Source organism: Pristis pectinata, chromosome 17 (genome assembly GCF_009764475.1).
Source record: "Pristis pectinata isolate sPriPec2 chromosome 17, sPriPec2.1.pri, whole genome shotgun sequence".
In the NCBI taxonomy this organism is placed as follows: domain Eukaryota; kingdom Metazoa; phylum Chordata; class Chondrichthyes; order Rhinopristiformes; family Pristidae; genus Pristis; species Pristis pectinata.
In genome coordinates, this window is record NC_067421.1 from 38,057,964 (window position 1) to 38,072,856 (window position 14,893).

A 14,893-nucleotide genomic window follows, 5' to 3' on the forward strand; every position below is an offset into this window, starting at 1 on the left:
CCCACCGCTGCTACATTAACATTGCTGACATTTCACCAACCTCAAGATGTGAGCTGCATTGCACCTGCCCTGTTGGGTTACATACCAAGAGCAGTGAAGTTTACCAAGTAACCCATTCCATGCTAGGTGCAATGATTCATCTTGAGATCACACTGTAAGTAAACACTATGAATTTCAATTTAAACGAACGACTGTAGTGCCGGGGTAGGAGAGGGTACAGGATTACCTTCAAATGCTACACTTACCTCTCCTGCAGAACGATTACGTAGGTTGAGGGAAGACATGAAATTGGAGTAGTCCTTCTTCACGCATGCAGGCCTTTCATTTAGCTGAGTAGCCTGCAGATAATTGCACAGAACACGAAGCATTACATATGGTGTAAACTGCTTGTCAGGCGATAGGCTATATAATTATTCAGACAGACAGCAAACAATTTTAGTGTCCCGTGACAATTCTGCCAGACAAATACAATTCTGATATTTGATAGTTACACCTTGGTCGGGGACTGTAGTGATGTTTTGGACATAAAACAACACAGGAACAGGCCCTTCAGTCCATGATGTTGTACTGGACTAATTAAACTAGTAATTAAATGCCAAACTAAATGAATCCCTTCTGCCTACACAATGTCCACATCCCTCCATTCTCTGCACATTCATGTGCCTGTCTAAGAGTTAATAACATGATACATAATAACATGGAATTTACAAAATCAAAGTTCTTTCAAAAAATCAATGATGCCTCAAAGAAAGGGTGAAAGGGACATTTGGAGACACAAGAGACTGCAGATGCTGGAATCTGGAGTAACACACAAGCTGCTGGAAGAACTCAGTGATTTCAGCAGTTTGTTTTTCGAAAGGAAAAATTGTTTAGAGAAAATTGTCTTTTTTTTAATGTTTCAGTTATTATAATAATTACTTGAAATAAAATATTGCTCTGAATTTTCAAAATCAGTTTTAATGACTACAGTTTCTATATCTGCTGTTTGCCACAAATTAAATTAGTGTTATTCTATGAACAGTAACAGGAAATTAAAGAGATGGGAGCTGAGTTAGATGTTAAGTACCTTTGAATACAACAACCATGGCTCTCAGTATGAAAAACTTCGGAGCCAGTAATAGATCAACATAATAAATATAGGAGTAAAGATGTTTTATGAATAACAGATAGATTCTGGTTAGAGAATTTTATTCAGATCATTTTTAACTGGTCAAACCAGTTGATAATTAGAAGAAATCCAGTAAATGGATGCAAGCTCATCCTTGCATCATTTATATTCATTTTGTTCTCTTGATATTTTAGAAACTTCCTATAAATTATTAAAGAATCCATATCTTACAAGTTTGCAGGACTGACATTGAGTTTTAAGCGTAGTACCAAAGTTCCAGAAGCTCATTGCTTTTATAAATTTACTGTATTTACATTTTAATTATATTTTGTAAACACCTTAATCATCTATAACATTAATACATCTCAATCATGAATAATATTTAAAGAATAAAGGAAATAATTTAAAATACAAGTGGAAAGTGATGTTGACCTAGAATCCTACACCAGTTTGTGTTTTGCTGCTTATCATCCATTTACAAGGTGTTCTGTATGGGTTCAACAATTTTGGCCTATTCTGTTATTGATAACAGAATAACAGATCCCAAGGAATCTGCACAGAGTGTAATATATCTCAAAATGCATTCTATACCACCACCTGTTACTGTTCCAAGCTCTTAAAAAAAAGTAAGCAATTCATTGAACACTCCGATTACAGGAAGACATCAAACACAAAACTGCAACCACTTTTAATTAGCAATGCATACGTTAAGCCACTGAACACCAGTGCAGTAGTAAATCATGTTTTGTTTTGCAACTGGCACTATAACAATTCATTCCCTAGTTAAGCTTTTTTAAATATACAGCCACTGTTTAATAAGGCCTCAGAATCTAGTCTACTGCATTTGGTGATCTCATTGTGGTCCCCTCTACATCGCAGAAACCGAACACAGATCGGGTGACTGCTTTGCGGACATACATTCAGCCCACAGGGGTGACCTTGGGCTTCCAGTTGCCTGGACTTTAATTCTCCATCATGCTCCCACTCTGACCTATTAAGTCTGTGGCCTCCTGCACTGTTACAATAAGCCTATCATAAGCTTGAGGAACAGCACCTCATCTTCCTACTGGGCACGCTGCAGCCTTCTGGACTCAATGTTGAACTCTGCAACTTTAGGTAACTTAATTTCTTGGTCTCTGAGGGGAGATCTCATTGAAACCTACTGGATACCGAAAGGCCTGGATAAAGCGAACATGGAGAGGATGTTTCCATCAGTAGGAGAGCCTAGGATCTGAGGGCACAGACTCAGAATAAAGGGACGTCCCTTAAAAACTGGGATGAGGAAGAATTTCTTCAGCCAGAGGGTGGTGAATCTGTGGACTTCAATGCCAGAGGGCTGTGGAGGCCAAGTCATTGGATGTATATAAGGCAAAGATTGATAGGTTTTTGATCAGTCAGGGGGTTAAGGGGAGAAGGCAGGAGAATGGGGTTGAAAAGCAAAAAAAAATTAGCCATGATGGAAGGGCAGAGCAGACTCAATGGGCCAAATGGCCTAATTCTGCTCTTATATCTTATGATCTACATCAGTCGTCCATCTGTGATATTAGATTCCACCCCCACCCCCCACAACACAACCACCCCTTTTCTTTCTGCCCCCGCCACCCCATAACCACCACCCCTTCTCTTCTTGTTCTGGAAGGGGAAGATGTGCCCAGCCTGACCTGCCGGGCACGTCCTCCTGCTCTGTACTTCACAACCCCTACATTCTTTCTCTCTGTTCTCACTCGCTAACTGCTGCCATTCACTCATTGACCAGATAACCTTGTTTGCACCTCATCCCCATGGTCACCCCGGTTTTACCCTGTCAGAGACATCCTCTTCCCCCACCCTCCCTGCAGCTCAGCAGGCATCTTTTCCCTTGAAATCCCAGTTCTGACGAAGGAGCTTCAACTTGAAACATGACCTATTTTCCTCTCCCCATCGATGTGCCTGACCCACTGAGTATTTCCAGCATTCTCTGTCTTTAGAATAAAAAAATGTTGCTAGGGTTATTAGCACCTCTGAATTGCTAGTTTCCCTGAGGCAGCTGTTTTAACATCATTTAGAAACAATGGGTATATTTGTCCAGGGAGCCTGCAGCAAAATTCAGGTCTGTAAATACGACTCCATTTCAATGTATTCAAAGTACAATGCAAAACAGAAAATAACTGTACCTCTGCGGTGAAGGTGCAAACCTTAACCTGGCATAGCAACAAGAAGAAAAAGGGAATTTCAATTGTTGCTAAACCAATAAGTTTAATTGAAATAACAGAAGATTCAGCCTCACGGAGGAAAGGTTTCTCCCAAGGATAAGGAAAGAACTATAAAGGTGCATTGAACATGCAGCGCTTAGAATAAATAAGGAGAACCTGTTTCCAGTGGCGGAAGGAACAGTAACAGGAGGAGGGGCACAGTGGTCGGCACGGACTCATTGGGCTGAAGGGCCTGTATCCGTGCTGTATTGCTCTATGACTCTAGTAATGATCCAAGGTAATTGGCAAAGAATGCTGAGGTGATGCAGGCAGCTTTCCCCTGGAATAGCTGAAGCAGTTCAATGATAAGTTTTAAACAGGAATTGGATAATAAAGGGAGAAAAAGCTTAAGGGGTGTGAGGAAAGGCAAGGAGTGAGACAAATTGGATGCCCCTTTCAAAGACTCACAGCAGGCATGATGCTGTGCTATATTATCCTATTGCTAGTAACTGGTGATGATTCATTCTCAATGCAGAATCAGTGTTGAAACTATTTTGCTTTGAGGAGGTTTGACTCATCCACAATTGGGAGGTCTGACTGCAGGATCTTCCATTCTTATTTGGGCTGGGAGAGTAGGTTTCTGAAGGATTCAGTGAACTCCCAGCAATGGCAATTGGGTGAATAGTACAGTGGGTCATCGCTCTTAGTAAATAGAAACCAGATAAACAAATAGTATATCAGGGACGGAAAAGGAAATAAAGACATTGTTAACAACATGTCTTCCTCCCTGTATCATCACCTTTCTCCATCGTTTATTACCAACTCTGCCCCTGCTGTACATACCCCCAGTGTGGTGTTCTGTCTGTTATAACTTGCAAAATTCAAGATACTCTCAGTTGCCATAGCGAGCCCAGTGTGCTGAGAGAGACCAAATACCCAGTTCTGATTCTTATTCAAATATTCCTGAAAAAAAAGATGAAAAGGTATAACACTTTTACAATCCTGCAAACAAATTTCACGTCTAGAACATAAAATAAAATATCTAAAATGAAGGCGAATTTTCACAAAATGCATAATTCCACAATGACTCGAGGTACAAGTTCTGAGTGAACTAAACCCATATTCTCAGAAGCATTCAAATATTCTGCAGCATTTGGGCAATTTATTTTGCCTGCCACAAGATGGCAACATTTACTTAATAAAAACAAGGCCATTTCACCAGAAAGATAGCCTCTATTCCTTCCCTCAAGCCCAATCTGCCTTTCATACAACATATCTTAACATCTGAGCATCTTATCTCCATCTACTTTTAGGCTGTCTCTGGATAGACTTGTCCAAGGAAAAACTGGTGATTGGAGTCTCAAGAGCTTCAATTGACACCAGTGTTGAGAGACTTTTGGGAATTTGGAGTGGGGGCAAGGATGGGAAAGGCAGCACAGTAGTGTAGCGGTTAGCGTAACGCTATTACAGTGCCAGCGATCGGGGTTCAATTCCAACTGCTGTCTGTAAGGAGTTTGTATGTTCTCGCCATGACTGCGTGGGTTTCTTCCGGGTGCTCTGGTTTCCTCCCACATTCCAAAGATGTATGGGTTAATAGGTTAACATGGGTGTAATTGGGCGGTGTGGACTTGTTGGGCCGGAAGGGCCTGTTACCGTGCTGTATAAATAAAGTTTTAAAGAGTTCCAGACTTTTAACCTTTGTATGAAGGAATGCTGCTTCCTTCCACTCCTCAATGCCCCAAGTCACTTCTCCAAGTTCCAGATTTTCCCACCTGAGGAAACAAACTCCCCATTTCCTCTATCAGATCCTTATTATCATTTTGAAACACCTTGATAGTTAACCCCAAGGAAAGTCTAAGGAAAAAGCAAGCTTGCACTGCTTCTCCTCAGTGGATTCCCTGATGTCAATCTGGTACACTTGTACCGCATCCTTTCCAAGGCATTGTGCCCAGAACTGAACTTCAAATAGGATCTAAAGAAGTACAGCTCTTCACCTTAGCATTCCATCATTGACTAAAAGGCCATTGTTCTAATAGCCTTTATGATTGCCCTTGACAGCTATATACTGTCAAATGCAATGTGTACGTGGCAAATCTTCCTTGTTCCTTCAGAGTTTTGAGTTTCTCACTGCCGAGTAAATACTCCATGAACAACCCATAATGGTTACCTTCCACACAGTTTTATCCATTGACTTAATTTGTCCATGACCTATGGTAATTTTCTGCTCCATTTGACTCCCAACATGAGCATCATCAGTGGACGTGCGTCTCCATACAGAAGAGCAGAGACTGGTAAACAGACGCCTGAGGGACACCATTAGTCACATTGTGCCATTCAGAGTAAAACCTGTTGGTTTAAACTTTCAGTTCCATCTCCTAATATCTTCTCATGTAGCTTGGTGTTTGATAGTATTCCTAAGCAGCAGTGCTCTTTGTTAAATGTGCTATTTAAATACATTGAGCCAGATCTCATTAGCATGTTCTCGCTATTCAGGATTACAGCCCAGAGTCTCCCCCTCATCGTTCTGCCTGCACTTTCCCTATCCAGATACAGACCGTCTACTCAGCTGGCCCTCCACAGTCCAACAGAGCGGTCCAGAAGGCAAAAGGGCCTCAGATATGACAAAGAAGAGGCCCCACCCTCCCACCCATTTGGCCTTTGCAGGAACAAAGCTGGGATGTGGGCTCTGCCTGTCAGTAATTGATTTTATAGAATGTAATTGATGCAAAGAACAGAACCAGACAATACGTGGCCTTCTTCACCAGATCCTTGTATGAAGAAGTACTCCTTCAATCAGGAGGGGCTCTCTTCAAGTTCAGTTGTCCACAGAAATTTATCTCCATCTTACGTCATGAAACTGAACAATACAAGAGAATCAACTTCAGGGGAGACCAGTGTCACACAAGGCTGTGTCATTGAGAAAAGTGTTGAGGCAATCTTTCTCACTGCAAAGTTCCTTCTCACTTCCAACAAACTTTCACCGGTAATGGAGATAATCTTCAACACTATAGGGAAACTTTTCAATTTATGGGAACTGCAGTCCAGAATCCAAGTCCTTCAATCCTCAGTGCTCAAGCTGCAGGAAGCAGATGGTGCTTGTATTCGTGCACATTCAGAGGTCAAGTTCCAAGACATCTTCAATATTCACCAAAGAGAGAATGGGCCTCCCACGGAACATCTGCGAAACCTCCAGCAAACTGTCCCCACTGCCGTTGATAAAAGGAAACAACATCAGTGTCAACTCCCAGACCAAGCTCCCCAGTAATGAGATCCAGTGCCAGGGAGGCCTCATCACTTGCACACCCAATGCCTTACTCCAAAATTAGACACGCTATTCTGAACTGTCATGGGAATTACTTACCAAACAAACATACAAAAAGATTCAAGGACGTGTTCAAAGCCTCCTTGAAGAAATGCAACATCGCCACAAACCACTGGGAACCTCTGGCACATGACCATTCAAAGTGGAGAAGGAGCAATAGGGACATGCACTGGCAGCAAGTAGAGCAGAGGAACCCTCCATTCCAGGCAACATCCTGGAAACAGCCAACTAATATCTATATCAAAACCTCAAACAATTAGCTGAAATTTTATAGCACCTCGTTCCTTGACCAACCTTCTGACTGCTTACCTGAAGGTGGGATTTGGTGACCGATGGAGCCCATTTCATTGCCTCCTGCAATATCCCACCGCAACGAGCAGCAAAATCCCGGACAATACTCTGAGGGAAGGAGAAAGTATCCATCAAATGAATTGTTTAACCAGGGTGAATTTGTTGCTACTACTCTAGGTGTGAAGCACAATACCAATTCTAGAAGAGGTGGACCACCACTTGAGGTCGAAGGTGTTTTAGGGTTACAGGCAAAATGCCAAGCAGTGAGACTAAGCACAAATATACTTCTAAGGAGCCAGCACCTCACAAATAATGACCCAATTAAAACAGAAAGTGCTGGAAACACTCAGCAGGTCAGGCAGCATCTGTGGCGAGAGAAACAGAGTTTATGTTTCAAATCAGACCCATGATGGTTATGCTCAAACCATTCTGTCCATGACCTGCTATGATCTCTTATTCACTGTGACTCCCAATGTAATCATGGTCAGTAAGGGTCCCAGACCTGAAACTTTAACATTTCTCTTTCCACAGATGCTGTCTGACCTGCTGAGTGTTTCCAGCACTTTGTTTTTATTTTAGATTTCCTGCATCTGCAGTTTCTTATTTGATTTTCAACTCAAAGGGCCTTCTCCCACATTGTAAGTTTTAATCTTTTGCTGACATAATAGGATGAAATATTTTTTTTAAAATCATTCTATTAATACATAGGAAGGTTAGTATCTTCTGTTAAGGATACACATATGGAAACTCTGACATGCACTTAAATAACTACACACTTTGTTCGCACTTTTACAAACCGAAGTGCAAATCAATTGTGAAGTTGTTAGTACTTTAAAGTGAACTTAAGTACATTACTGTTTTTTTTGGTGAAAAGGGCAACACAAAAGACAAGTAAACAGACAAATGCACAAGGCTTGATCAGTAAGTCTGCTGATGACGTGAAATTAGGAGGTGTTGTTGATAGTGAAGAAGGTTATCTGAGACTACAGGGGGATCTTGATCAGTTAGGGAAATGGGCTGAGGAGTGGCAAGTGGTTTTCAATAAAGTGTGAGGTGATGCATTTTGTTAAGTCAAACCAGCATAGGACTTGTAATACGAATAGTAGGGGACTCGGGAGTGTAATGGAACAGAGGGGCCTAGGAGTACAAGTGTATAGCTCATTGAAAGCAGCGTCACAGGTAGACAGGGTGGTGAAAGAGGTGTTTAGCAAGCTTCCCTTCATCAGTCAGGGCACTGAGTATAGGAGTTGGGACATTATGTTGCAGTTATACAAGTTGTTGGCGAGACCGCACTTGGAGTACTGTGTGCAGTTTTAGTCAACCTGTTATAGGAAAGATGTGGCTAAACTGGAACTTACAAGGATGTTGCCAGGACTGAGTATTAGGGAGAGGTTGGCCAGGCTAGGTCTTTATTCCTTGGAATGTAGGACAATGAGGGGCGACCTTATAGAAATGTTTAAAATTATGAGAGGCAGAGATAAGGTGGACGGTAACAGTCTTTTCCCCAGGGTAGGGGAGTCCAAAACTAGAAGGCATAGGTTTAGGGTGAGAGGGGAAAGATTTAAAAGGGACCCAAGGGGCAACTTTTTCCACACAGAAGGTGGTGAGTATATGGAACGAGCTGCCAGTGGAAGTGGGTGAGGCAGGTACAACAGTGTCATTTAAGAAGCACTTGGATAGGTACATGGAGGGACGGGGTTTAGAGGGATATGGCCCGAATGCATATTAGGACTAGCTGGGTGGGCACCATGGTCGGCATGGACTGGTTGGGCTGAAGGGCCTGTATCTGTATGCTGTGTTACTCTATGATAAAGTTTTGGACTATCTAATTGCAAACTCACCATGACAAAGTCATTCAACAAAGGCTTTTGTTCAACAATGACTTGGTCATCAATGAATTGCAATGAGGTGTGGCTGAAAACCAGCACACAGTGTCCCAAAACAGAGGCTGGAGAATCAAAGCAAAGGAAGTTTCCCTCAGAGTACACGGTGATATTGCTGCTGGAAGTGCAGCTTCAGGACCTGCTGAATGCTCCCTCTAGTGGCAAAACACACACCTGCAGACATTAGTGTAAAAGAAAAATTTTAAATCGCAGATGCTGGAAATCTGAAATAAAAACTGAAAATAGGGGAAATATTCAGCAAGTCAGGTAGCATCCATTAAAGAAAAAGAGAGTTATTCAGGTCAGAGACTCTTGGGAAAGAGAGATAAAGAAGATAAATGTAAGTTGCAGAGAAGGTGTGTAGGACAAAGGGAATATTGTGATAGGGTGCGGCCAAGTCAAATGGGACAGTTAGAGGGTGATTAGGTTTGTCTATGTTATGTATTGCTAACGTGCGAGGCTGCAGAACAAGAAAATCATTTCTCCACCACCTATCGGCACAAGAATGGTTTCTACCCAAATAAAATGCATGACCTACAGAACAGATTTATTATAAATAATTTGAACCTGCAACATCGAGCAGACTGCATCCAAATTCATTTGTTATAGTCACAGAGAGATACAGCATAGAAACAGATCCTTTTGCCCATCAAGTCCACGCCAACCATCAACCACCCAGTTTACTTGTCTTCCTATCTGTTGACCATGAATTAAATTCAGCAGGCTGAATCTTAGTGGCAAAGGTGTCAACGATTGCCCATTTTGATTTCTGTTACTTCTGGAATTTCCAACTGCCGTCTTTGAATTTTATGGGCGTCAACTTTTGGAAATGATTTGGAAGTGATTTGCAATAAAAATAAAGGGCTGGGAATACTTGGGTTGCGACTCTAAAGGGCAGCCGTTTCTCTCCCCACAACTTCTGCACAACCTGCATTTAATTCGTGGTCAGCAGATAGGAAGACAAGTATACTTGTAGGGTTGTGTGTCCAGTGACCTCCATTCTTCCCCAATCCGGTAACAACTCTATCTCAAACTTCTTGCTGGAAATCTGGAATTAAAAATGTTTCCTGCATTTTCTGTTGTTACATCAAAATTCTTATTCTTTTGTGTCCTCTCCCTGGCCCTCCTGACTCTGTCTCAATCAAGTCCCTGCAGCATTACAAATCTCCAGGAAATCCACGTCCCTTTACTTTGGGGATTTTCCCAATTTCCTTTGTCCCCACCTCTTGTAGGTGGGTCTTCAGCTGCCCAAGTCAAACCTCAGGAAATGCCTCCCCTAAAACTCTCCACCTCTCTCTCTTTCCCTTTGTTAAGAAAATCCTTAAAAACTCTACCATTAAGTTTTTTCTCATATCTTAAAATCTCATGTGGTTCAGTGGTTTTTTTTATTAGTATATTCTTGCAGAACAACTTGGAGTGCCCTACTGTGTCGAGGCAACTGTATAAAAGCTGGTAAGGCCATAATCTTAAGCAAGGCATCTGAGAATCCTGATGCTAAGACACAGTATTTTCTGCTGAAGGAAAAGACAAAATAGAGTCCAGGAATAAAGAGGGGGTAGGGGGAACGTTAAACTATCAATTTCACTGCTTCCGTGGCTAATCATGCCAAATGCAATCTGGCTTTGAATAATTGGTTAATACATTTAAGTATACAACATTCTATTTTAAGAGATTCACATAGAATCCACAGCACAGAACCAGGTTATTAAGCTCAACGTGGTCCATGTTGATGTTTTTGCTGCCCAGAACCCTTCTCGTACCTCTCTTCATCCATCTCTATCAGCATCTAGTCCTTTCTCTTTCTCCCTCTCTCCCTTTTTCCCTTTTCCTTGGAGCAGACTCGATGGGCCGAATGGCCTGCTTCTGCTCCCTTGTCTTGTGATCTTGTCTTAAACACTTTTCACTTCAACTACTCTTTATGATGCAATATAAAGCACTGGAAAAAGTTACAAGATGCATCAGTGGAAAGCATATCGAAAGGGGACAAAAAGAGTTTGAAAGCATTTATATATTATGCCACAAGACGACAAATTTCATAACACAAGTCAGTGATAATAAATCTGATTTATTCTGTCCTCATAGCAGTTTGCCTAAGAATATCAAAGCTGGCATTACCTCTCTGGCTTCATTGGTATCAGGAACAGTGATTCTGTAAGGGGTATCCTGAATGTCGTAAAAAGGTTGATCCTTGTGAATATCCTGCAAGACAGAATATACTTAACATAATTTAGTCTGTCCACAGGAACATTCTTCCATCAATTTCACTGTCAAATTCCATCTGGTTCTTACCGCACAGAGGGAAAGGGAAAGTGTCTGAAGAATATCCAGCATTGTTTTCAGGACAGAACCGTTCCACAACAAATGTGGGAATCTGGAATAAACAAAGAACCAGCATCAAATACTTGCTCTGATAGGAGAAAGTGACTGCAGAATTTGAGCTATTTCTTCACATTCTAGGATTGTGTAATCACTGGGAGAATTTGTATTAAACTTCTACTTGTCTCTACATTTGTACATGTCTGCTAAAATTGTTGCCTTCAAAGCCACTGTCTTAAAAGTTCTGCGCCTGGCTCGTGTCTGACAAAGTATGGAGAAATGAGAATGTGTCAGTGTCATGCACGTTTGGCAAGTGGAACAGTCGTCAGGGGTTGAAAGGCCCCTGTCTCTACATTACCAGCATCCCACTTGCTAACCTGCTATTTATTATGCAAGACCTGGTTGACTTCTCAACCCACATTCATGAGGGGCATAGGCAGGGTGAAGGCACATAGTCTTTTTCCCCAGGGAGGGGGTGCTTAAAAACAAGAGGGGACTTAAGGAAGAATACATTTGCATCAGAGGCAGTGCAGAGAAGGTTCACGGCAATGATTCCTGGGACGAATGGGGTTGACTTATGAAGAGAGGTTGAGCAAGTTGGGCCTTTACTCATCGGAGTTTAAAAGAACGAGAAGTGACCTTATTGAAAAATACACGTGGATATTGGGAGGATGTTTCCACTGGTGGGAATGTCCAGAACTAGGGGGCATCATTTCAAAATAAGGCATTGCCCATTTAAGAAAGATGTGACGAAATTTATTCTCAAAGAGGAATGTAAACATATGGAATTCTCCATCCCAGAGAGTTTGGAGATGGAATCATTGGAGATCATCCAAGTGGAGAATGATGTTAATTTAAACTAGTTCAAGTTTATTATTGCCATAGGCATACCCAGGGTATAAATGCCATGAAGATTAGGTTTTTGCAGCAGTAGCACAGTACATTATAAGCATGACAAACATAAGTTAACAAAAACTTAAATTAACAAATTATACATATCTTACACAACAAAATAAACATAACGACACCAAGGCAAGCTGAGGGAGAGAAAAGAAATATAGTCTGAGGTAGTATTAGTTTTTCAGGTTGGTTTAAAGACATTATGGCAGTGGGGAAGCAGCTGTTGTTGAACATTGAGGTGTGGGTCTTCAGGCTCCTGTACCTCCTGCCTGATGGAAATGCCCAACCTGAAAGACCCTAACGCTACCTCAGACTACACTTCTTTCTCTCTCTCTCTCTCAACTTGCTTGAGTGTCATTACATTTATTTTGTAACTACAAGTTGGTCGAGGGATACAGGAAAAGAACTACATAGAGTTGAGGCCATGATTGATTCAGTTATGATCTATTGAATGGCTGAGTCGGCATAAGGGGCTGAATGGTCTACTCCTGGCCGGGTTTCTTACATAAAACAATGGTGCATACTTCACAGATTAACCTAGAATCTAAAGGATGGAAAGAGGTTATTTAGCCCAACACGGTCCATGTCATCTCATGCTCTGAACAACACCTCTCTACCCCCTTAAAGCATCTATGTGAGTGTGCACTTCTCCCCTAATTCTCCCTCATTTACTTAACTCGTTATCCCTTAAATGTTATTCAAGTTTATTGTTGTCACAGGCATAAATGCCATGAAAATGAGCTTTTCACAGCAGCGGCATAGTACATTACAAGACATTACAGAAGAATGAGAAGGGATCTCGTAGGAACATTTCAAATGTTGAAAGGACTGGACAGAGTAGATGTGGCTAAGTTGTTTCCTTTGGTGGGTGAGTCCAGGACTAGAGGGCACAGTCTTAGAATTAGAGGGTACCCATTTAGAACAGAAATGAGGAGAAATTTCTTTAGCCAGAGGGTCGTGGATTTATGGAATTTGTTGCCACGTACAGCTGTGGAGGCCCGATCACTGGGGGCGTTTGAGGAGGAGATTGATCGGTATCTAATTAGTCAAGGTATCAAAGGATAAAGGGAAAAGGCCAGGAATTGGGGTTAGATGGGAGAATAGTTTAGCCAATGGTGAGGTAGCGGAGCAGACTCGATGGGACGGATGGCCTACTTCGGCTCCTTTGTCTTGTGATCTTGTGAAGACGAAGACAGACTCAAGTTAACTTAAAAAATAAATCAACATAAATTATAAAAATGATCATAAATTAGACGTAACTTCATCTCAATTGCACCTAAGGCTCCACATTTTAATCATCCACAAGGAAGGAGGTTTCTTCCGAGAGTTCAGCCAGACTTATTTTATCTACATTTCTCAATATACATAGGTCAACCTCACAATATTTGTGGTTTGAAAATGCAACGACACAAGTTTCAATATCAATTTCAAAACCAACAAAATTAATTTTGTGACGTACTTATCTACCAAGCCTGATAAAAATTTGTCTGCAACCCTTCGAATCCTCTTGTGAACGTGGTTGAAATTCACCAACAGGAACTGAGCGTGTTTCTCCAGCTCTTCCTCATTTTCCTTGGTTTTGGGCTGATAAAGGCAACAGTAATGTGATTGTTTTTCCAAAGATTTACAAATATGTTGAAAATGCTTTGAGGCGATTTAAGTGAAAGACTTCAAATAAAACACATGGTACCTTGTCTGCCATAACAGCGAGGAAAACCTCAAACACTTTATCAGCCACTGCAATCACACACTGCATCATGCCTGTGAAACAGATTAAGAAATCATTGTCAGTCCCAATGAGTGAGATCAGAGAGTGAACTTGCCAGGTTACAGATGTGGGCATTGGAGGAGTGGGTTGGGGTCACATAGAAAGCTGGGTTCAGGATAAATTTGGGTACCTCTTGGAGAAGAGTTGTAATGAGGAACCAAAAGCAAGTCTTCTCACTGAATCATACAACCAGGAAACAGGCCCTTTGGCCCACCCTATTGATGCTGACCCATTTATTCTAATCCCATTTACCAGCACTTAGTCCATAGCCTACTATGCCTCAGGGTTTCAGGTGCTAGTCCAGATTCTTCTGAAATGTTGTGTGAGTCTCCGCCTCCACCACCTCCTCAGGCAATGGATTCCAGATTCCAACCATCCTCTGGGTGAAAATGTTCTTCAGATCCACTTTAAGGTTCTTGCCTCTTACCCTAACCTAAGCCCTCTAGTTTGAGATACCTCTGCGATGGAAAAGGATTTCCTACTACCTATCTATACTCCGTATAATTTTTACATCTCAATCAAGTCAGTCCTCTGTCTCCTCCATTCTAAGGAAGACAAATCTAGCCTATCCAGTCTCTCCTCATAACTGAGACACTCCATCCCAGGCAACATCCTGATGAATCTTTTCTGCACCCTCTCCAGAGCAACAAGATTTAATGAAAGGGTTTACGCGGGGCCTTTCACAACAGTCAAGAGGTCCAAGAATGCTCCAGAGCCATCAGAATACTTCTGAATTGTGCTCATTGTTGTATCGTAGAGAAATTTCTGCTGGTATCGTTGGAAAGCCCAACTGGTAGTGAAGAAAACCCAGCCTATGAAAAGCTTCCATTCCTTCAATAAATGATGTGTGACATGATGTCTTCTCTCAAAGATCAAACAACAGGCAATTCATTATGTGTGCCTGATCACGTAATGAGTCGTCCAGCATCTCAGGCTGGAGTCTCTATGGGCTGGGGGAAAGGACATTTAAAAAAAACATCAGAAAATACACCAATTAAGGGAGCAGCAGTAAGCTATGCCTCTTATCAGGGAGAATGTCTGCATTTACGTTAAGTAATTGGGCACCAAAGTAGATCATATCTACTTTTGACTTTTGTATAACCGTACACCCTAAGGTTAAAATTGATCTATCAG

At 41.7% G+C, this 14,893-nt stretch overlaps 1 protein-coding gene across 1 annotated transcript in view; it reads right to left on the minus strand.

Annotated features, from left to right (window-relative positions):
* pi4kab (phosphatidylinositol 4-kinase, catalytic, alpha b) overlaps positions 1-14,893 on the minus strand; it is a 130,487-nt gene that overhangs the window by 54,183 nt on the left and 61,411 nt on the right. The window contains exons 24-30 of the mRNA XM_052031728.1: positions 13,682-13,752; positions 13,451-13,575; positions 11,065-11,146; positions 10,891-10,974; positions 6,911-7,000; positions 4,123-4,242; positions 246-338 (exon numbers count right to left, since the gene is read on the minus strand). Coding sequence (XP_051887688.1) covers positions 246-338; positions 4,123-4,242; positions 6,911-7,000; positions 10,891-10,974; positions 11,065-11,146; positions 13,451-13,575; positions 13,682-13,752 — 665 coding nt within the window. The remainder of the gene's footprint in view (positions 1-245; positions 339-4,122; positions 4,243-6,910; positions 7,001-10,890; positions 10,975-11,064; positions 11,147-13,450; positions 13,576-13,681; positions 13,753-14,893) is intronic.